General features: G+C 36.7%; 1 protein-coding gene across 2 annotated transcripts in view; it reads left to right on the top strand.

Moving 5' to 3' along the window:
• Arap2 (ArfGAP with RhoGAP domain, ankyrin repeat and PH domain 2) overlaps positions 1–23,496 on the top strand; it is a 150,057-nt gene that overhangs the window by 99,348 nt on the left and 27,213 nt on the right. The window contains exons 21-26 of one of the 2 annotated variants that reach the window (XM_034509442.2): positions 3,708–3,813; positions 7,190–7,337; positions 8,761–8,829; positions 11,144–11,218; positions 15,342–15,459; positions 21,178–21,306. In XM_034509442.2, coding sequence (XP_034365333.1) covers positions 3,708–3,813; positions 7,190–7,337; positions 8,761–8,829; positions 11,144–11,218; positions 15,342–15,459; positions 21,178–21,306 — 645 coding nt within the window. The remainder of the gene's footprint in view (positions 1–3,707; positions 3,814–7,189; positions 7,338–8,760; positions 8,830–11,143; positions 11,219–15,341; positions 15,460–21,177; positions 21,307–23,496) is intronic. The other variant, XM_076938512.1, reaches the window with a different exon arrangement.

The raw sequence follows: 23,496 nt of genomic DNA, 5'->3' as shown, positions 1-23,496 counted from the left end.
CTTAGCAAAAATGCCTGTTTCAGAAAGTAGTTTTATCTTTGACTTGGGGATGAGTTATTTGAGAATTTTCTTGGGGGACATCTTTCAAAAGCCTGTAGATCTTTTGTTTATAAAGGCAATATGTCCTCTTAACCATTTCTGAATATGTATTGTTGGATCTCACTGTAAACCATGATTTTGGGTGACCTTATGAGAAAAGTCCCAACAAAGCTAAGAAAAAAATTTATATATATATATATATATATATATATATATATATATATATATATATTTGTTGTTGCCCAAATAGTGCCCCCCAGTCCTTCTTCACAATGTTCCTCTTTTCATCTCCTTTCTCCCTCACCTATGAGTAGACAGTTCTCCACCCAATGCACCAGAAACCACGCACCACGCCCCCACCCTGATCCCCCTATCCTGGTTCATCAAGTCTCTTCTAATTAGTTACATCCCCTCTTACTGAGGCCAGAGATGACAACCTTCTGATTCATATGTGTTAGGAGTCTCATAGCTCAGTTGGGAGAGTGTTAGACTGAAGCTAAGAATTTTGGTAGTGTTGTCCACTTCTACTCCTCACATTTGGAAGACAGAGACCAGCAGATCTTTGTGAGTGAAGCCAGCCTTGTCTACAGAGAGTGTTCCAGGATAGCCATGCTGTTACACAGAGAAACCCTGTTTTGAACTAGTTTTCTTTCCCCAAAAAATATTGATTAAAAAATTTTGATTTTGCCAGGCAGTGGCATATACCTTTTATCTCAACATTCTGGAGGCAGAGGCACATAGATGTTTGATTTCAAAGCCAGCCTGCTCTACAGAGTGAGTTCTAAGACAGCTAGGGTAAAACAGAGACACAAAAACAAAAGAAACAAACAAGCACAAACAACCTTAAAAAATCTAGAAATTATTGTAGTATCATACCAACTGTTTATAAAATACATGAATGTTCTAAGGACACTCCTGAATTATCTAAATTCTTTTTATAATTCTTTTTTTTTATTTTTTACTTACATAATATAATCTATTGTTCTGTAATTAAGTTAAAATATCGTATCTTACATGTCCAGTTTAATAGAAACTCTAGTACAAAATTGTAGTTTTAAATCCCATTTTTAATGTGCATCCCACCCTGATTTCAATATAAGGATCATTTCTAAAGCTTCCATAATATCACGTCGCCACATAAAAGTGTCAACCACTTTTATCCATGTGTTATGAGTTTACCTGTTCTTAGGCACTGCTTGAGAATTACAATTCCAAGATTTTCCTACTAATGTGCTGATAATGGAATGATTTAGACAATGTATTTTGAACTGTTCTTTCCCTCTCTCAGATTCTTCCAGGTCCTCCAATGTCTCTTCCCACCCAACTTAATATATTCTCTCTATGTTTCACTAAATATGAAAAAGCAAAAATTAAGAAAAAGCACAATAGAACTGATATCCAGAGGAACTCACAGACTGTAATAGCATGCATAAAACTTGTATGTGTTCAAACTAGACAAAATCCCATCATCGAGATCAGGCAGTAAACACAATATCCCACCACCAACCCAACCAGGGAACTGTTTACAATTGTTACCTGTTTGAAAAGGGAAAATAGATTTTTCTTTAATAGAGTGTCACTGGATTTATCAGCCCAACTCCAGGGCAGGTCTCAGAGCCAAACCACTTTTCTGTTTTGTTTTGTTTTGTTTTGTTTTGTTTTACAATTTGTATATCTCCCTGTCCCTCTCCCTCTCCCTGTCCCTGTCCCTTTCCCTCCTCTCCAACTTTCTCCTCTCCTCCCTCTTCCTCTCCCCCTTTCCGTCTCTCCCTCTCTCCCTCTCTCCCTCTCTCCCTCTCTCCCTCTCTCCCTCTCTCCTTCTTCCCCTCCCCCTCCCTCTCCCCCTCTCTCCTTCTTCATCTCTCTCCTCTCCACCCTTTCCCCCTCTCTTTCCCCCTCTCCCTCTCTTCCTCTCCCCCTCTCCCTCACCCTCTCCCTCTGTCTCTCCTCCATCTCCATCTCCTTCTCCCTCTCCCCCCCTACCCTCTCCCTCCCCCACCCCTTGTATATGCCACATATGCATGCCTGTGCACATGTGTGTGGGGTATGCGTATCAGAAATTGGTGTCAAGTGCTTTACTCCATTACTTTTGCCTCATTGTTTTGGGACATTTTCTCTGACCGAACTCAAAGCATTCTAATTGGTTATATCAGCTTCCCAGAAAGCCCCACGAATCTTGTGTCTCTGCCTGCCAGTACTTGAATTTCAGGTTTGCACCACCATGCCTGTAATTTTTACATAAGAGTTCTGAGTGTCCTCACTGAGGTGTCTATGCTTGCTCAAAAGACATTCTATCCACCAAGATACAGCCTGTTTCCACTTGTCATGTTTCCTATATGACATGAACTCTTTCCCAAATTTTGCTTTCTAGTTGCTTTGCATTGAAAATATCTACTTATTTTTATAAAGTACATGAAATGCCTTCTACCAGAATTATTACTTGATAATTATTATAATGTTAATTATAATAATTTTATTAAATCCAATTAACTGTTTCTAAAATCATAAACTGGATGACATAGGGGAAAATGTTTGGATTACTCATAAATTTATTTGGCAATTTGGGTGTTTTCTCTTCCTGCTTTTCCAGGATCGTCTGTGGGTACAATATTTCCTTCTATAGGTCTCATATGCAGTCTAAATGTACACAGGAGACAAAACTGGATATTTCTAATAGGAGGGTGCTTGGAAAATGTGCCACCTTTCCTCCATCTCTGGGGATCTTGCAGAGCTTTTGAAGGGACTTTATACATTTAAGGAATCTTTCAAAGGTCCCTGGCTTTTCTTAAGTGATAGGTAGGGAGAATCAGGAAGTGGAAATGTGTAGCTTCCAAAGGTCACTGGGGATTGAAGTTGAAAAGTGAAAGGTCAGCAAGTGTTGCTTCTAAGAAGAGTGACTGGCATTTCCCTTGTTGGCTAAGAGATTGGACTGAACTGCCAGTCCACTTTTTCTGAATTCCACTATGTGGAAAGTTCCCAGTTCTATTATGCCAGAGATTTGTTGTCTGAAGTTAAGAGAAGAGAGGGCAATCCTTTCTCATTTGTCTTTTGATGGACCAATTAATTTCTTTTCACGCTGAAGACAGAAGGCCATTATCATCTAAATCTGAATTATGGTATTAAGACCTATACATCACCTCTTCCACATGGTCCTTTTTATTTTCATCTGATTTGAAGTCAGCTAGGCTGGTAACAGGCCCTTGAATCAAAGTAATTGTACAGTTCAGAGTTTGGGATGTCTCGTAGCTTTGGAAAGATACTTAGGATTTTATAAGGAAAAGAGGTCAGCATATCATTTTCAAATACAAATGATGAAGCCCCTCAGTAGCCAGATATAACACACCTTTGGCTTAGCTACTCAACATGTGCTAAAGTTTGATTAATTTGTTGAATGTATTCCTGTTAAGATTTAAACATCTATAAAATAGGCTGTATAAAAACCATTTTGCCCTCCCGTTTTGAAAACTAGAATATATGATTGGGTAATCCTTGAGCAGTTTTTATTTTATTTTTTTCAGAATTATAGTCAATTGTGTTAAATGTCGGAATGTGTTTCTCTTGAGACCTGATGTATCATTTATATGATTATAAGTACTATTTAAAATAATATAGAAAGATACATGTATAATACGGCTGATTAGTTTAAATGTCAGGAATTCTCTCCATAGATACACAAGATGAAAAAGAAAGAACTGGCAAGTACAGAGCCTTTATACGCTCTCTTCCTGGGGTCAACAGAGCAACACTCGCGGCTCTAATTGAACACCTTTACAGGTAGGTGGACTCCTGAAGTTTCTGCGTATTTTAAAGCATGGCCACTATCAACATGGAATTATCTTTTCAGTTCAAGTCTGTGTAGGTGAACTTTTGTGTCTTATTGTGTACCCTTCAAGTCTTAAGAACTTTACCCTACATTTTTGTACTTAAAGCATACTTACAGTTGAATATGCTAGGGAGACTCTTAAATGAGTAATAATTGAACACTGCACTCCTCTGCAGTCAGTTAGTAAGCAGGAGATCTAAAACTCTCTGGAGTATGACATTGGAGGAGGAATGATTGTCTTATTTTACAGTATAAATGTAGCATATATTACACAGACCTGCTTCTGCCTATAATGTATCAGACAGATGTTTAAATGGGGAATTTTAGAGCATGCTGCATGCGACCACAGGGGAGAGACTGAATGACTGAACACTGAAGGCCCAGTGTTCTATAGCAGGGTGAAGTCTGAGAATACAGTATTTTAATTTGCGAATTTTATAAACTGTGGCATAGCTGTTTTGTAAATAATATTAGCTGATTTCAAAGTGAGATTGAGAAAGATTCCACGATATTTGTCTTGGCAGCCAACTCTTCTCTTGTAACATGCAGACTCTTACCTCAAAAGTAGGCTTTTCTTTAGCTCCATTTTTATTATTTGATTTTTTTGGTGGTCAGGATTGTGAATGTTAAACACGACTCCATACTGAGCTCTAGCCCTGCCTGCAAAACATAGATCCACATTGCATCACACAGATAACTATCACAATATTCCTGGACAAAAATATAATATATAATTTCAGAATTAAGTAGGAGAAAATGAAGGAGTTGCGTGTGTTCAGGTCTAAGGGTTTCTGATTAATATTACGGAGCCATATGAACTACAAAGAACCATATGTATAACAAAAAAAATATATACAAAGTGGCCCCAGCCACTCAAGAACGTTTACAAAAGAATTGCCTGAGCCCAAGAGAGCATGCTAAGAACCGTTAAAATTGTCTAAACAGGCAAGCAAGCAAAAGACTGAAGAAAAGCCCCATACATGGGTGGGATATATCTTCTGAGACATATGAGTACTAGATTATATGAACATTGATAGTTGCCTGGCAGGAGGTTGTGAAAGGCTTTGCAAGTCATGTATGGGCATTTGTATTTTATAAGAAATTATTAATATAATCTGTCTTAGCACAGTAGCTCCTGTAAAGGGACCACTTAAGAAGAGGCAGGGAAACCTAATTAGGAAACATTTCCTGCCAGGCAGTGATGGAGCACACCTTTAATCCCAGCACTTGGGAGGCAGAGGCAGGTGGATTTCTGAGTTCAAGGATAGCCTGGTCTACAGAGTGAGTTCCAGAACAGCCAGGGCTACACAGAGAAACCCTGTCTCAAACAAACAAACAAACAAACACCAAGGAAACATTTCCTTGGGCTCTTATGATCAGGCCAGAGTAAGACTTTGAGAAGGCTGCTTGTTAAATACTGGGGAACAGCAATATCTGGGTACCAGAAGCAAAGAAAACAATTTGCAGGATACAAAGTTTATTCTCGAGATTAAGGCTCTCAGAGAAACTAAATATATTGACAGCTAAAGAGGCGCACAGAGGAATGGTTTTCCTAGATCAGTCTCAAGAAATTAAGGAATTGGGTAATGTCATCAAAAGTGTAAGTCACCTTGGGTGCCTTCAGATTGGTACATCTTTTAATTCAGTACCTGCCCTGGATAACAATTCACTTCTGCCATCAGTAGCAGCCACTTAATTCCACTCAGCACGTATTCATTATGCACTGCAGCGTGATTAAAGCAGGAGTCTCTGACTGAGATTCTAGCAACAGAGACAGCCACAGGAGATAAATTTTCCAGATATTTACAGTCTAGTGCAGTAAAAGTGCCAGGGTAGTCTGGAGGAGCACTCTGGATTGTTACCTCTTCTTTTATTAAATTCAAGTTGCTTTTCCATCTTGTAAATCGTATAGGATGATTGCAGTTTCTTTATCCAGTCTCTGCTATGCAATTTTGCATTTTATTATAGATTTCTGACATTATCATATATATTTCTCCCTTTTTTGCGTGCATCCTCTAGAGTCTCTACATAGGAGCACCTCAGTCAGGAGTAGTTTGCTCTCTCCTGCTCTCTTGGGGTATTTGTGTATATGTGTCTATGTGGTGTGTGTGTGTGTGTGTGTGTGTGTGTTTGTGAGTGGTGGTGTGTTACGTATATGTGGGTGGGTGTCAATAGTTAAACAGCTGTTCTCTGTACAGTTAGTGAAAATTCAATGTAATAATGAACAAGTATTTGTAGTTGTGTTTCTCACTGGTTATTTTGATCCTTGTAACTCCCCCTTGTGGGAATGACTGTTGTTGCAAAGCTCAATATAGGTGAATATTTAAAGTGCTCATTACAGTATCCAAAAGTTACAGCCTACTGATTAGAAGAATTAAGTTGCTTGTCAATATCTATTTAATTTGGGAAGTCATTCTTTGCATTGAAGAGATAGCCCAGCAATTAAGATGACTTACTGATCATGCAATTGACTCAGGTTCATACCATTGCTAGCATTCATATGACAGCTCGAAAATAATTTGTAACTCCAATCCCTGGAGATTCCTCTACTAGTCTATGAGGGCATCAGGCACACATGTGGTGCACATAATATATGTAGGCAAAATACCCATAAATAAAATAAAACACATTAAGAAATAATAAAATAAGGGTATTCTTAAAAGTTTCAAAGATGAGGCTGGCTGTATTTTTAATTACACACTTGCTTTTTGAGATATTCTGTCTTTAATAACTTGCATAAAACCTGTTATGAAAGGACTTTTCGTCATATAAAACCATCATTTAAATGTTGTTCTGTTAAAGGGAAAGGAGTTACTTCATCAAGTCTATTTCAGCATAGCAGCCCTCTGTTGGGATTGGCTGGTTAGTGATAGATAAGCAACCAGCAATCTGTCCTTGGCTTTGATGAGTACCAAGAGAGTATATGTACTTAACTGAGGGTGCACTTTGTAGAAACTGTAGCCTTGCCTGCAGCCTGAAATCCCTAGTTACCGGTCCAACAAGCCATGGTAAAGCCTCTATCACCTTTACTTGCTGCCCCCACCCGCATCTTTTATATGTGATACAACTGCATACATTGTTTCCAGCCAGGACTTAACACATTTCTTGTGCTCTGGATTTTGGCATGGATTGTTCATTGGCTCCCTGGTACTCAGAGATTGACAATATACAAACAGTTGCAGCCAATGTGTGTGTGTGTGTGTGTGTGTGTGTGTGTGTGTGTGTGTACGCACACACTTACAATTACAATTGAGGATGTTAGCTTATTTTTTTTATGAAATTCTTGAATACAAGTATGTTATAATGAAATATACTGTCCCCTAACAGGGTTCAGAAATGCTCAGAAATCAATCACATGAATGCCCATAACTTGGCAATGGTCTTTTCATCCTACTTATTTCAAACTAAGGGACAAACTAGTGAAGAAGTCAATGTAATTGAAGATCTAATTAATAATTATGTGGAAATATTTGAGGTAAGAATGCTTTGTCCTCTCCTTTTACAGCAGATTAAGCTTTGAAGCTTGCAAAACCCAATACTTATTTCTGGATGTTATTCAGGTCCATGTGAACATTTAAAAATAGAGACTATGAAGGATAGTTAGGTTTGAAGGTTTTAACTATAATTGGCTTTTAAAACACTAACCATTTATTTAAATGTAGCAGCAGCTTTTAAATATTTTCACCATCTGTTGTCTGTTGGACAGCATACTATTTACAGGCTTGTGTGTGTTTTCTCTTCACTGTGTATATGCATTAAGTATGTTACTGAGAGGTGTGAAGTTATGAATTTAACAAATTCAGTGATCAACAAAAGCCTGTCAAATGCTGCAATTAAAAATCATTCTGCATTGTGAGGTGTGGTTTTTTTTTCTCTGATTGGTGGAAAATTATGAAGCATTATCTTGTGGCCTTTTCTCAGCCCTCACATGTATTTATTTCACTTTTCAGTTTGCAGTTCTCTGAAGTGAGTATATATATGTTTTATTAGTCAGCTCTTGGAATAGGAATGTTGTTATAGCTTAAGCAAGAGAAAATGTGGAAAACAAGGGTAGACTTTAGTTGTTCTGGGTAAAAGTCCCATCCGCTGTATAAATAACCCTCACACCACCTCTGTGGCCTAGCCTGGTTCAGAGCTTGCTCAAGTGATACTTTCTCCTGTTCTGTGGATACAGATGTACCAGATGAAGCCAGATAAGTTGGTGTGGCAGTTTAATAATCTTGAGAATTGTTCATGTTTGCTATAATTAATCACAGGACTCCTTAGCATAGGGAAATAAGGGCTTTTGCTACTGTAAGAGTTTGAACTGGGATTTCTGAGAGAGTTCATGGCAGATCTGCCTCCTCATTGCTCTTCAGTCTCTTCCTCTTCCGTCCTGTTTGTCTATTGTTTTTGTATTTTGATCAACAGCAGCTTCTTTTAAATGATCTGATGCTGAAGTAAACAAAAATAAATGTGGCTTTACATGCTCTCTTTATTATGTTAGTAAAGCTGAATGGTTCCTTCACAGTTTTGTAGAACGTAAGATTCCTATTAAAAGTTTTAATAAGCCCTTAAGGAATATTTGGGGTTGAGTCATTTGTCTGGTTTCTCGCCTGCAAGCACTCTCGGAAATTGTTTGTGGGAACCTGTGCTTGTAACTCTAAATGGTTTTCATGACTCTGCAATCTGGTGGGAAATCATCAAAGCATATTCCAAGCCCTACAAAGCTCTGTCCAGTTGGCTTCATGTTGCCCTTAGTTGGGGGTGCTCCTGTGATCCAGATGGTGCTAAGGATGTCCATCCTGGTCTCTTTGTAGTTTGTTGTTACTTAAATTCCCGAGGAGCTAAGTGAGGAAGAGCCACTTGGCTCTCTGTACTCTACATTATTAGAATATTCCAAATTATATTTTAAACAGGTTAAAGAAGACCAAGTCAAACAAATGGACATAGAAAATAGCTTTATAACCAAGTGGAAAGACACTCAAGTGAGTAGTAAGAGGTAGTCTCTAAAGACTCGAAAACAAAACTTTTGTAAATGCATTTGTTGTGTGCGTTCAAGTTACTATTCAAAGTAAAAGAGACTGATGAAGGTATGGGGCACCTCTGAAACCTGATGCGTACATGCAGAACATGTTAATATAACCATTAACATTGAGGAAACAATGACTAATATTTACTAAAACCAAAACACTCCTTGCTATGACAGTGGGTTTCAAAGGAAGCATTTAAAGCCAAAGAAATACTAGAATAAATTTCAAAATCACATGCTATCATAATTGTATCTCTTAAGACTAGGGAATCATAAATGATTTCTTATGTGTTTCTGCTCTGCATGCTCTCAGCTGATTGTATTAATGAGACCGTTTCTAAGGTGACCTGTATCATACATGCATACTAACTTTTGTCATTAGTCTGCTTTTCTAACTCCTGTCTTGCTTTCCTAGTCAGACTACATTGGATTTCTGTGATCAGGATATATCTTGCTTATCCAGGGTTCCTTACCCTGTTTGATGAATTTCCTGGAATGACTTAAGGTTGATCATTAATCATCTTCTGGTAACTAGGAATAATAATGGATTCAGGGATTCACTGTAAATAATAGAAATGGGTCAAATATGTTCTGTCCACGATTACACTCAGATAATGAGGCAAATTCCTGCTTATTAGTCAGACCCAAAGTTTGCTTCAGTCCTGAAGCATCTACGTCTAATTAAAGAAATGACTGCAGGTACTATCCTGCATGAGCCAATGAGCACATTCTTAGATTCCCCTCCAACTAATACTGTGATATTAATTACTTAACAAATGATTCCCTGTATTTTAACAGAAAATAATGAATGCAACTTTCAGAGAAGTTAGCTTTAACACTACACTAAAAATAATCTTGCTTATTGTCACTACCTATAATTCTCAGTTTGTGTAGATGTTATTCGACCCTGAAATGAAGGATTGTGCACTTGAGAGAAATCTTTGGCAATCTGATCTTTATTGTTACTGCCTGAGTATCTGCTTCTATTTTATAACAAAAAAAGCAGGCTTAGACACTTTGGATTTGCTATAAGTAAAACAATTCATATGTATAATTAATATATATATATATATATATATATATATGCACTTAAAATAATGTGGAAAATTTGGTTATCTGTGTGTAAGTATTGCTTCAAGCTATTTTAAGCTTTGATTTTGCAGTATTATGTTAACCTTGCTTTAATTCCTCAGCTACTTCACTTTGTGGCTCACTCTATGTGTTCTGTGTGTTTGCCTTTTTTAATTTTTGCAATGTTTTGTTCTTGCTGTGATGTTTATACAAACAGTGAAAAACAAAAATGTCAGCTCTATCTTTCTCCCTTGAAATTGTATATAGAATCAAAACTGAAATAGAAACATTGGCAATAACCTTTGCCAGCACCGAGTGACAAAATAATTAAGAGTACTTTTTCAAAGTACAGTGTAAATCTTTCTCTCACAGATTGACTTACTAGATAATTAAATAAAGGAAATTTAGCTTTAGAATGAGTACATCTCAGAATATTTTTTGAATATTGGTGATAGATATTTTAAATGGCTATACAGAGGATTTCTGGAAAAAAAAGATTTGTCTTATTCCTTAGCCTGTATTTTCTGATGTCAGTATGTATTGCACTGTCTTGTTCTCCTTTTTATTTGTAACTTGTTCACTTAGTCTCTGTTTGGGAACATAATGACCCAAATAAGTCTTCTTTTCTGCTTCAGGATGGATAATACAAACTAAAGCTTATCCTGCTTCTTTGCCTTATTCTATTATTCTACCTCTATATTCCTTGCTTATTATGTTCCATGCTTATAATTTTAGTTCACCATTGATGCAACTCACCTCCCAATTTCAGTGTCTGAATGTGTCAGCTGCATGAAAATTTAGCAAGGCTTATTTTGTCTTTTGAGATTGTGTACACATGAGTTAAGAGTTTTACATATTCTCTGGCTTCTACACTCTTGTTCTCAGATTCAGCCTACATCGATTCTAGAATCATGGCTTCAGTGTTTGACGACACTAAGGCTTTGAACATGGCATTAAAAACAAAATGTCTTAAGGTGATTGTTGTTGCTATCCATACCATTTCTTTAGACTCTAAACTTTAGACCCTCTTGTCTGTAATTAAGCACATCTTGAAATAAGTACTAATACTGGTGAGCAGGGGAATTGAGGTAATTTCATTGCTATACATATTCATGACAAGCGTTTTGTAGCTCTCAGGTGCTGTTTCTGTCATTTTGTGATAGAGTGACATGTGCTGTCTTAATATCTGTCCTCTCTAGGTATCTCAGGCTGGAGACTTGTTAATTGAAGTGTTTGTGGAAAGAAAGGAACCTGACTGTAGTATTATAATCCGGGTAAGTCCTAAGGAATGATATAAAGAATACTGTTGGGATATCATCCTGGTGGTCACTGACATATTTTTCAGTATGTTTTGTAATTTAGGCTCTCTTCAGTTCAAACAGTGACTGATGGCAAGATTGACCTTTCCTGACCTATCTCCTAGGAACCTAGTATTTTTGGAAGAAAGCATCATTTGTACATTAGTTAAGATTTTTCTATAGATTTTAAGAAAATGAACCAGGAACCAGTACTTGCTTCTCCCCTTCCTAAAACTGACATGAGACAAGTTATTTACCCTGCTTTAGTCTTCATTTTCTTACCTATTGTATGAATTTCTAATCTAAATGTATGTAAACACAGAGCATATTATTTTCCAAATAGCTATTTAATAATTACCTATTTATATTATTATTAATGCCCAGCCTCAGTTCTTATACTCAACGTTTAAATTAGAATATTAGGCTCTGCCAGATCCTGACAAGTACAGAATGAATGCTCGCAGCCAACCATTGGACTGAGCATGGGGTCTCCAATGAAAATGTTAGAGAAAGGACTGAAGGAGCTGAAGGGGTTTGCAACCCCATGGGAAGAACAATATCAACCAACCATACCCGCCCCCCAGAGCTCCTAGGGACTGAGCCACCAACCAAGGTGTACACGTGGAGGGACCCATGGCTGCAGCAGAATATGTAGCAGAGGATGGCCTTGTTGAGCATCAGTTGGAGAAGAGGTCCTTGGTCCTTTGATGCCCCAGTGTTGGGGAATACAAGGGCAGGTGTTGAGGCCCACATTCTGCCTCAACACTTTGCCTCAACACTTTTGGGGCTAAGTGCTCTGGTCAAGAGAGAGTGTGGGGCTCTTGGGGCAAGAGACGAGAAGAATGGAGACAAGACAGGGTGTCTGATCAAGTCTCGTTTATTGAAGGGAATTCTGAGCTATTTATAGGCTTTTGCCACGTGCCTTGTAGGCGCGTGGATACCACGTGCCTTACAGGTGTTGATATGACGTAATCCTTACAGGCGTCTATAGCGTGGACAGCACATGCACCGCAATGCCTTGCAGGCTTGGATAGCACGTGCGCCTTATAAGCATGTATGGCCTGGATAGCACGTGGACAGCACGTGAACTGCATGCCTTGCAGGCATGGCTACCACGTGCACCTTGCAGCTGGGGTCAGTAAACAGCAACACAAAATATGTGGGATATCAGAGTGTGCTTCAGCTGTTGTAGGCTATTGAAAACCAAATCTTTCGTCAGGGTATATGGTTCCAGATGGCTGCAAAGTTGATCTAGCCGCTTTCTGCTAAAGTCGGCTCCCAACAGGCAGGGAGGCAGGAGTGGGTAGGTAGGTGGTGGAATACCCTTGTGGAGGCAGGGGGAAGGGAAATGAGATAGGGGCTTCCTGGGGGAAAACTGGGAAAGGAGATAACATTTGAAATGTAAATAAAGAAAATATCTAATAAGAAAAAATTTAAAAAAATAAAGTATTTCAATTAGGTTCAAAAGAAAAGAATATTAGGTAACTCCTTTGCTTTGAGCTGAGATAAAAATACATATTTTTCATCTTATTGTATTCAATAATTTGTCTTCTTTAGTGACAATAGCAGTACTATTTCATGTTCTTGCTTAGTAAGCTGATTTTTTTTTCTGTGTAAAGAATACACATTCTTTTAGGTAATAGAAATTCACGTCATTATCTGTTTTAAACTCCTAAGATGTTAAATGCGCTGTGACTATTAACTTAGCTAATCCCAGTAGTTACATATTATTACTATATGTCAGTACTTGCCTTGCTTAGGACATGGAGCTGGAACATGATCATGATCATAGAATCTATGATCAGATCTTGTGGGATTCATTTTCTATTCATTAGGTGCATCATGGTTCTAATTCTGAATGTGTGACTATGGTTGTACTAGATATGTGAGGCTCTTGTAAATTAAATTACAAATTAAATCACTTAGCAAAAGTCTTTTGATGGTTCTAGAAGATATAAAATAGTCTGCATATATATGCATATAAGACTATATTTTATATACTTTAAAGTATATTTCATAGAAATATATATATATATATATATATATATATATATATATATATATTTAAAAGCATGGTTTAATTTGTCTTTCTAATGGAGTTGTACTATTTATGATAACTTGGCAAAGTTCCCATATTGTCTCACCGTATTTAAATAAAAACACTGTATAACTCTGAATAATCTGGAAAGGCCAAATGACAGTAACAAACTGTTCAGCTTCAGTCTGTACAATTTAAGTATAGCTTTAAGACTAAAGAGCAATGTTGTTGTAGTAGCTAAACAGTCAATGCTGACCTAAAGCTCTGCAAGCATATACTAAGTTTTAGAGAAATGGAAAATGGGAATTAAAAGACATTAAGAACACAGCACAAGCCTGTCTCACATAGCCCACTGTGGATATTCATTGCAGTGATGTTTACATTCCATAAATTAATCCGTTCCTGAGTGTATAGTTCAAGCCACTTCCTATTTCACATATTGGATTTCTCACTTGCTTTTGGTTCTTTAGAAAGGTGCTGTATCTCTTTTTCTCTTTCTCTTTCTCTTTCTCTTTCTCTTTCTCTTTCTCTTTCTCTTTCTCTTTCTCTTTCTTTTTTTCCTTTTCCTTTTCCTTTTCCTTTTCCTTTTCCTTTTCCTTTTCCTTTTCCTTTTCCTTTTCCTTTTCCTTTTCCCTCCCTCCCTCCCTCCCTCCCTCCCTCCCTCCCGCCCTCCCTCCCTCCCTCCCTTCTTTCTTTCTTTCTTTCTTTCTTTCTTTCTTTCTTTCTAAATTTCCAGTACTGGAGAAATGGCTCAACAGTTAAAAGCACTGCCTGCCTTTCTTTAAGACCATAGTTCGATTCCCAGAAACCACATGTAAATCCAATCAATAAATTCAATTCTAGGGATGTGAAACCATCTTAACTCAGTTGGTATTAGGAATTCATGTGGTACGCAAACATACATGTAGAAAAAACAACCACACATATAATATAATAAAATTGAATTAAAAAATATTTTAGAGCTATGCAGATTTGAGGCATCATAGAATTTTTCACCTGCTATTTCCGTTGCTTCATGTTCTTCAAGTTGTCACTGGATGCTGAGGTCCTTTGTACGTTTACAATTCTTTGAGCTTCTCTAAATACACAAGGTTTATCTTCCATTGTGTAATTAATACATTTCATAAATTAATACCTGAATTTCATAAAGGTAGAATGAGTGAGTTACTTACAATGATGCACACACAAGTGCACACATACACACACACATCATACACACACACACACATAGGACTGATGAGCAAATCTAAGACTTTTTAGGATATTCATTTGCTAAGAACATGCAAACCAAGTTACTGTTGCAGTGTTCTAATGATTAATATGACTGCTGTTTAACTTTATCAATGAATTCTAACTAAAGAACACAGTATTGTTTTTAATAATATGCAACCATAATCTTCAAGCCCTAAACTAAGAAGACACTGATAAACTCCAGAGTCCCTTAAAAGGTGGCATGCTTACACATTGGCCTCTGGCTGTAAGATGCTTATGGATCTGGGCCCCAAACTTGCACTGCAGAAACAAAGGACTCCTGAGATACTAACTTGAATGTACTCTGTATAGCAGTATGCTACCATCTGTCACTTGGCATGGCAGGGAACACCACAGGCACCAAAACCCTGGGGCTTCTTGGCATGACAGATACTATTTAATCATCTTCATAATATTTAGACTCCAACCTGAACAAACCAAGTCACTCTGCACTCTTGATTATAGAAAGACAAATGAAATTTTACTGTGAGAAAAATTACCAGACTTTTATGGTAGGGTTGGGTTTTGTTTTGTGTTGTTGTTGTTATTGTTTTGTTGTTTTCTTGTATTTTGAGACTAGGTGCATTTCTTATGAGTGACATAAGAACTTGCTAAGAAAATAATTATCTCTGATATGACTGTATTACAGTATCTCTTTACTTTGATATTACATTGTATTTTATGGAAAAAAAAGTCTCCTTATAGTATTTTCTTTGTGCATGGAGAATTATGAGATGTGGAACTTTACTGCCTCAGCAGAAGACTACTTCTGTATCAGACATCTTTGAAGATGTATTCCATGTCTTACAGATCTCTCCTGTGATGGAAGCTGAAGAGTTAACGAATGATATATTAGCAATAAAAAATATCGTCCCTACAAAAGGTGATATTTGGGCCACATTTGAAGTCATTGAAAATGAAGAGCTAGGTGAGTGGTTTTCATGTTAAAGATTCTTAAATTCCTTATACAGTGACAGACACTATGGGACAAGCCATTGCTAACATTTGCTGTTTTCCTAAAGATTCACATCTCATTATGAATTCTGTTCTACCTCTCTGCCCATCTTGACATATGCTATCGCCACTTGAGAGTGACTTCCTACGCTGTTGGCTCATCAGAATAATTAATTCTTCCATTAACTATATAAATATAGTATAACGTGTTAGGTGTCTCTGTTTCTGCCTCATCAAGTAATCGTTTTAGTCATAAGGACAAACAGTGCGACTTATAACAATATCCTGAATGTCACTTCACCATCAGCTTATATCTTCATGCCCTTTATTTAGTAAGAACAAAGAATACATATTTAAAAGATCATTGCCCACTGCAAATTAATAATTTTACATAGAGCAGAAACTTCTCACTTGGGTGTTTGATTTTTCTTCTATCATCAATGTCTCAATTTCACCTATATCGTCACAAAGAAACTGAAGAGTAAAGAGACCTTTGAAACCACCTTGACTACCCTGGTTGTCAAGTGCTGAATAAGCTTAACATTCTAATGACACCATTTGGTATTAAAGACTTATAGGACAAAAAAATAAGATGCAGAATTTCATTGTACCTTGACCATCTGTCTAGCTGATATCTACTAAGGTCTTGGGACCCTTTCAAGTATAAGCTGTCAAACTGCCAAAAAGAAAACCTTGCCACTGCACCAGGCTCAAGCTAAAAATTAAAATTCAATTTTGAACTACCCCATGGTGCATTATTTGGACCATTGGAGTCAGCATTAGAATATAGGGGGGTTATTATGCACTCCTGCATAACACCATCATGATAATTTTACTCATTTGCTTTTTACATACATAATTCCTTAAAAATTAATGGGACTTACAGTATGATATTGTCAATATGTCTTGTCAGGGTACAGTATCCCTAGTGCTTGGGTGTCAATTCTCAGTACCTGCCTTCATTAGACTCTGTCCCCCCTGGACAGAACTGCTCTGGCAAGTGACTCCTGTGACCTCCCAACTGTGAAACTCAGCAGCCCTGCTTTCAGCATCAGGCTAGCCGGCGTCCTGTGCCATCGATTGCTGGTGACCTTTCTTTTCTCCTATGGTGATCTCCAGGCTATTTTCAGAACTTCTTTCATGGTCTTAAGTCTTCAATCATTCCATCCAATTTATACTTTCTTTTTCTTCTGTCTATTGTCAAACATTGTGTTTGGCCTTATGAAATTCCTTTGTTTATCCTTTTTGTTTTTATGTATTTGTTAGATTATCATAAATTTTTTATGCTCGACTAGCAGTAGGAGATGGTGTTTTCCATGTATATCTTTGATTTGCACATATCAGCCATCCCCTATCTGCCACTTGATTACCTACTTTAAAGTCTCAACCTAGAATGTCTCTGTAATAACCTGCTATGGTGCTCATACTCCCTGACTTAATAAAAGCTTCATGGTAGAAGTGGGCAATGCATCTTTTGTTTTCCCTCTATTTTCCCAGATAGTGCATAATAAATAATAGTAAATTTAAAATCCTGATTAAATAAAGAATAGTATAAGTTCTAGATTATTTTTATTTTTTTCTTAATAAAATGGGTTTGATTCTTGCCCTCACTATATTTATGGGTAAAAGATATCTATTGATATTATCGCCAAGCTTTTCTTCCACCTTCAAAATCCTCTTTTCACTGCTTCCTCTGTCCCTGATTATTCTAACATCTCGGCCCTCCACAAACTTTCAAGACATGGATAAATATAGACATATTCTTTGCCGGGATGAAACATTAATATTCTCTGCTGCAGTTATTAATCGAGTCCTCATATTTATCCTGAACTTACAACCCTAAGGTTTACTGTCCACATTCATATCTGTAATCTGGTCTTCTATGGTGGAAACCAAAGAAGTCTGTTCATTTCTACATATTCCATGCTGGGTCTCTGTTTTGCTTCTCCTGATATTCCCAACAACCTCCTCCCACAAATTTATTCCACAGACTTCTGACCCACATGTAAGCTGACCCACATGTAAGCTGACCCACATGTAATCAGACCCATTCTCTCTGTGGATTTTCTGTTCTTCACTTTTCTGTCATTGTAACAAATATCTGTAATAAACCATCTCAAAGGAGAAGAAAATTCTTTCCTCTTACCACCCAAATATTTCAGTGTGTGGTTGGTCCAACTTCCATCCTTTGCTGGACAAAAGATCTAAGTGGAGCGTGTGGAGCAGGGAACAATTCTCATCACTTGATAGGGAAGAATCAAAGAAACAATGTCCGAGTCTCAGTTTCCCCTTCAAGAGCATGCTCCAAGGATCTTCCATCCTTTCCTTACAGAACAATTGACACAGATTCCACCTTACCCTAAGAGCACTATAGTCCCTGATCATATCTTCTTTAACACATTACCTTTGGAGAACATTCAGAATCCAAACTGTAGAAGAGAGAGGGTTTTTTCTTTTAAAAATTCTATTAGCAATTACCCTGTTCTAAAGCATGCTATGGTTTTAGTACTTAACCCCCAAACTCATCTTTCTCTCTATATGATCTGTACCTCTCAAAGAATTATCTCCTCAAGGAACCTCATTTAAGGAAATTTTACCAAAGATTTTGGTTTTATGAAACACATAATTCCTATATAGAAATATAATAGCAAATGATTGCCCTTTCCCGTATAGATACTATGATTTAGAAGATCTATATACTTTTTATTAACATTTTAAAGCTCTTCTGCTCATGTATATGTAAAATGCTAATAAAATACTAGATGGAATGAAGCAGGGCTTTTGCTCTCTTGAGTTTGACACTAAGAATTAGATTTTAAAAATGCCATAATCATTTTTGAAAACTTGTACCACCAATGGCATATATTTAAAGGTAGCAGCTGTTATTTCTGATGAAAATTCAATGGCTTTCCTATTGAACTAAGTAGATAAGGTTCACTCTTTGCACATGATTTAAACAGTTATGGCATTGTCATTTATGGAGTTGTAGAACTTCCTTTCCAACCAATTCTCTCTTTAGACTTCTTTTTTAATCGAATGCACCAAGTAGACAGTATGAAGTTCTGTTTCTAGGTTATGTCCTCCTTCTACATAATACATGTCCTATCTTACATAATCTGCCATGAAAGAAGTCTGAAAGTGTCAGCATCAACAAACATATACCTATAAGACTTTATGTTCAAATAATGTTTAATAACTCAATCCACTTTGCATGCTTCTCACCCCTCTCTTAAATTTGAAGTTTGTGTCATTTGGTAATGTTTGGTAGTCTGTAATATTTATCTTCTAATTTTCAACTCTATTCATTATCTAGGAAATTGTGTCTGCAAGGTTTTCTCCCTCCCCAATGATTTCATACAATGATCCTGATCAGAAAAAAATTAAACTTAAATTTTGTGACAAGAATTAATTATCTCCTCATTAGCAAGCCGCTGTGTCTACTGTAACACATTTCAGTTATATTAAGAACATAGTCCTGTCAATATGAAATCTGCTTATAACTGAATGTAATAGTGGCCCTACTTAGTATAAGTTTTCTGACAATTGGAAATCTCATTACCAATTCTATTCCTTGGCATACCAATCCCTTAGTCTAGCAATAGTATTGTACCTGCCTTGCCCCACCTACAGCTCAATCATAATTCTTATGGATATAATCTTTAACCTATTGTTTGTTTATTTATGTATTCTCCCAAAGGATGTGTAAGTGACAGGAAGAAGGCAAGCTGATTTTTCCCTTATATTGCCTTGTTTGGGACTCAAAAACATCTTTATGTTCTCTTCACTCCCAAAAGTTACATATGAGAAATGATCATGGGAGATTTACATAATATCACAGTTTCAAATTTCAATAGATTTAGGAATCAAATCTCTGGTTCTTACCTTAACTTTAGATGACTAGGTAAAGGTAGAAATTAAGTAAAAAGTTGTTTTTACATGTAAAGTAAAAAAGATTAAGAACAGGTAATAATGAGTGTCCTTGAGATGTGTAATAGCATATATATATATATATATATATATATATATATATATATATATTCCTGACACAGTGGCTATTCTGAAAATGATATCTCTAATGGGATTACTATCATAATCCTGCATGTGATTCAAACAATAGTTGTGTAAAAAAAGTACTTACTATGATTAGTCTTATAGTTAGATGTATATATTTCCAACTATACTGAATTATGACTCACATAATTACTTATAAGTAATTTTGACCTTTGTCTAGTTTTTAAAGAAATACTTGAAAAAGTAAAATGAATGTAGTACAGCTTTCATTTTCTTAGCCTTTGTCAGGTTTTTAAAAAGACCAATGTCTTATTTTCCTGATAAATATTTTTTGTTAATTTATGGACCATGAAGTAAACTCACAATGGACTTTAGTCCTGAGGTACTTACAGAGAATCTGCTGTACCATCAGCACTGTGCAGTGTGCATAGGTATCTTTATGATGCATGGCTAATATCCATTATGAGAATAAGGAGGCAGGTTCTAATGGACATAGAAGGAAGAATTGCATTTTCTTTTATGGATACAAAGCTAAAATATTAATCTCCCTTTTGTGTACCAGTGTTTACTGATGGCTTCTCTCCTCTTAGTTAATTTAGTCATAGCAGAAGAGGAGGTGATAGACTTGTCACATAATCTTCTGGCATCACTTTCAATGGGATGAGTTACAGATAGGCACCCTTGGTGTGTTCTCAGTATTAGTACTTCAACTACAACCACATTCTAGCATGTAGTGTGCTATGCATTTGGGGTCTGAAATAATTGGCTGCTACCCAGCTGCAGAGTTAGGATAGAGCAGTGGCAGTATCTAATATTTACAATAGAATTTCTGTTCTGCCTGCTTCTTTATTCACTGATAGTCTACTATGAAAATGTATGTATATAGCCCCAGAATATGGTCCTTTTTTGCACACATCTTTATTAATAGAGTGACATATTTTAACCCACAAATCCCCCATCAAGTATTGATTACTGTTGAAAATGTTTTGTAATACCCCATGCTAAGAAAGTGTGATGCATTTTTCTAAAGCAAAATATATAAAGATTGAGAGTCAGCAAAGAGATTTGCTTAAGACATTTAGTCCTTGCTTGTGACTTCTTATATAGAGCTAATTTATTATACCGCCACAAGGTTCGTATATTGTTACTAATAGTTAAACATAGTTAAACATATTTCTTTTTTAAATGTTCCCTGTAACCATATTTTGTGATATGATATTGATTCATGATGCAAAGCCTAGCTATTAATTATTTACTATTATTTGTTGAAAATTATAAGATTGTAATCTTTTACAGATAAACAAAGGGATGATTTTTGTTTATAAATATTGGACAAGATTAAGCTACTAGTCTTTATAGAGTTATTTAATTGCACATGCTTATAGAAATTTTATCTAAATTAAAAGCAGACTAAGACACATACTTAGTAAATGAGGTTTTATCTTAAAGGGAGCACTTGTAAATTTTAAAATAGCACTTTTATAGATTAATTTATATAATAAATTGGACAGAAGATGTCACCTATCTAGATAGTTTGGTCTCTTGTTTGCAATTCTAGTTTTATTACAGCTTAATGAAAAAAGTTTACATTGTTGCATTCATATCTTGGCTTGGGATGTTTTAAAACTTGTAATAATTAAATATATTTCTACACTTTTAATAACTTGGTTTGTGTTTGCAGAGCGTCCCCTTCACTACACAGAGAATGTGTTGGAGCAGGTCCTTCAGTGGAGTTCATTAGCTGAACCTGGTTCTGCTTATCTTGTGGTGAAGAGATTCTTAACCATTGACACAATTAAACAGTGCAGAGGTAAGCATGCTTCCTTCAGTTCGCGAAGGTGGTTAAAAGTTCAAGTGGCCTTCGAGTAGTTATTAAGACATGAGTGGTGTTTGGAAATGGAAAAAGGAGTAGCAATTCTGAATCTGATTTTGTAGACTTTTTCATCAGTCTGGTGTGTAGCACTGCGGTGGCAGCTGGTTCATCTGATGTCCCTGTTAATGTTCTGGAAGGAATGCCTCTTATCTCTGAGTGTAGTTTATACTTCTGTATGCTCCAGTTTTTGTATTTTGATGAGTCTTCTTAATAATGTTGGTATTTCTGGCCATTTGAGACTTGCAAGCTAACTAGCCTCTGAGACTGTGTGTGTGTGTGTGTGTGGTATGAGTCTCAGTGTTATTTTCATGACATTAGAAATTAAATAGGCACAAAATTAAGAGCATACCATTTAACATGAGAGAATGGAACCACACTGCAGAGCTCAGCAAGTGTTTGGCTGGCACAGAAAATCAGAGAGAACGGGCTCTCAACACATATGTCAAAAGCTTGATTTGGAAAGTTTTCTTCTCCTGAGTTGTCATCAATTGACAGCTTAGAGCAGCATTTCTGCTGGCCTTATCTATAAAGCAACCTTCAGATATAGACATTGAGGTCTGTTAATAAGAACTTGTCTATTGCTTTCATACATAATGTCAATAATATCTATTATTACTTATTACTCATATACAATTCACCAAGCACTACATAACAAGGTCATTTGCACTTTTAAAAATAGTTTTACTATTTAAACATGAATACAGTATGTTAGCACACATTCATCTACCCTTTCGTCTCACTCAATTTGTTCTCCTTCTCACCACTTAGGCCGGTTTGAATTAGAATATGTTTTCTGCTTGCTTAGTGCTGGTGAACTGTTTGGAAAGAATTAGGAGGAGGAGCCTTGTTGGAGGAGTTGTGTCACTAGGAATAGACGTTGAGGTTTCAAATGTCCATTCAGGCCAAGTCTTCTCTCTTGGCCTACTACCTACACACCAGAATATAGCTCTCAGACTCTAGGAACATGGCTGCCAGCCACCATATGCCCTGCCATAATGATAGTAGCCTAACCCCCGGAAGCTGTAAGTCCTCCCTCTCTGCCTTCCTCTGCCCACCCTGCACTGTTAATTTACTGAATCCCTTTAGTGCTACCTATATGAATTTAGATGTGGAACATCTGGTAGCTCATGGCTAGACTCTCAAGACCAACATCCCTGAAACTGACTCTTTCCCAATAGCTCCTCAGACAGAGGTCGGACTTCATGAGCCCCTCCTTTGCCCACGCTGGGATTTTGTCTAGTTTGTCTCTTTTGCAAGTCTTGTCCATGAAGTGCCTGATATGATTGTATATGTGCATATGCATTTTCATGTCCACAAAATACTGTGTTGCTGAAGACATCTACTCACTGTCTTTCTGTTCCGCTCTGCTACTGATCTCTGAGCCTTGAGAGGAAGGAGTGTGGTATGGAAGTTGCTTTTGATGCTACATGCTCTGCAGTGTCTTATTCTCTATACAGTGACCTATTGCAGATCTCTATTAATTGGGACCTACTGCAAAAAGAAACTTCTTTGATGAGGCTCAAGAGCTGCACTGATCTATAAACATAAAGATGAGAACTTAAGTGCAGTTTATTCCTGTGTCCAATTAACATCATAATAATACTAGGTTCTGCCTTCGGGTCTCTTTAATGCTCTCTCACTCTCTTTTTTTTTCTTTTAGAAGTCTGTGTCAATTTTCATGTTACTCCATTTTACAAGTGAAAATTAGAGAATATAACTTGTCCCACATTCTACAGTTAATAAATACTATCATTGAAAATAAATTGGTCTGTTGTTTGAACATTTTAAAAATTAAAATTAGAAGGGCGGTTGGTGGGAGAGCTCGGAGATGCTGTGGGCATGCTCAATATGACTGTATACTCTGAAATCCTCATCAGCCAGTGAGTTAATTTTACCCAAGTTTACTACGATAATTTCTAATTTCATAGTACTATCTATTTTGTTTTATTCTATGTCACATTATTTTTATCAAATGCATTCTTTACTTTCAGTAATCTAAGTAAGTAAACACTATTTTTAATACAGAAACTTAGCCTTCTGCAATATTTATTTTATTTTAAATTCCTTTACCTGTTCGTTTGAACCGCATCCTGCTCACACCTGATCATGTGAATGCAACAGACACCC

The sequence above is a fragment of the Arvicanthis niloticus genome, chromosome 7 (genome assembly GCF_011762505.2).
Source record: "Arvicanthis niloticus isolate mArvNil1 chromosome 7, mArvNil1.pat.X, whole genome shotgun sequence".
Lineage (NCBI taxonomy): Eukaryota > Metazoa > Chordata > Mammalia > Rodentia > Muridae > Arvicanthis > Arvicanthis niloticus.
This window is presented reverse-complemented; position numbering and strand designations above follow the sequence as displayed.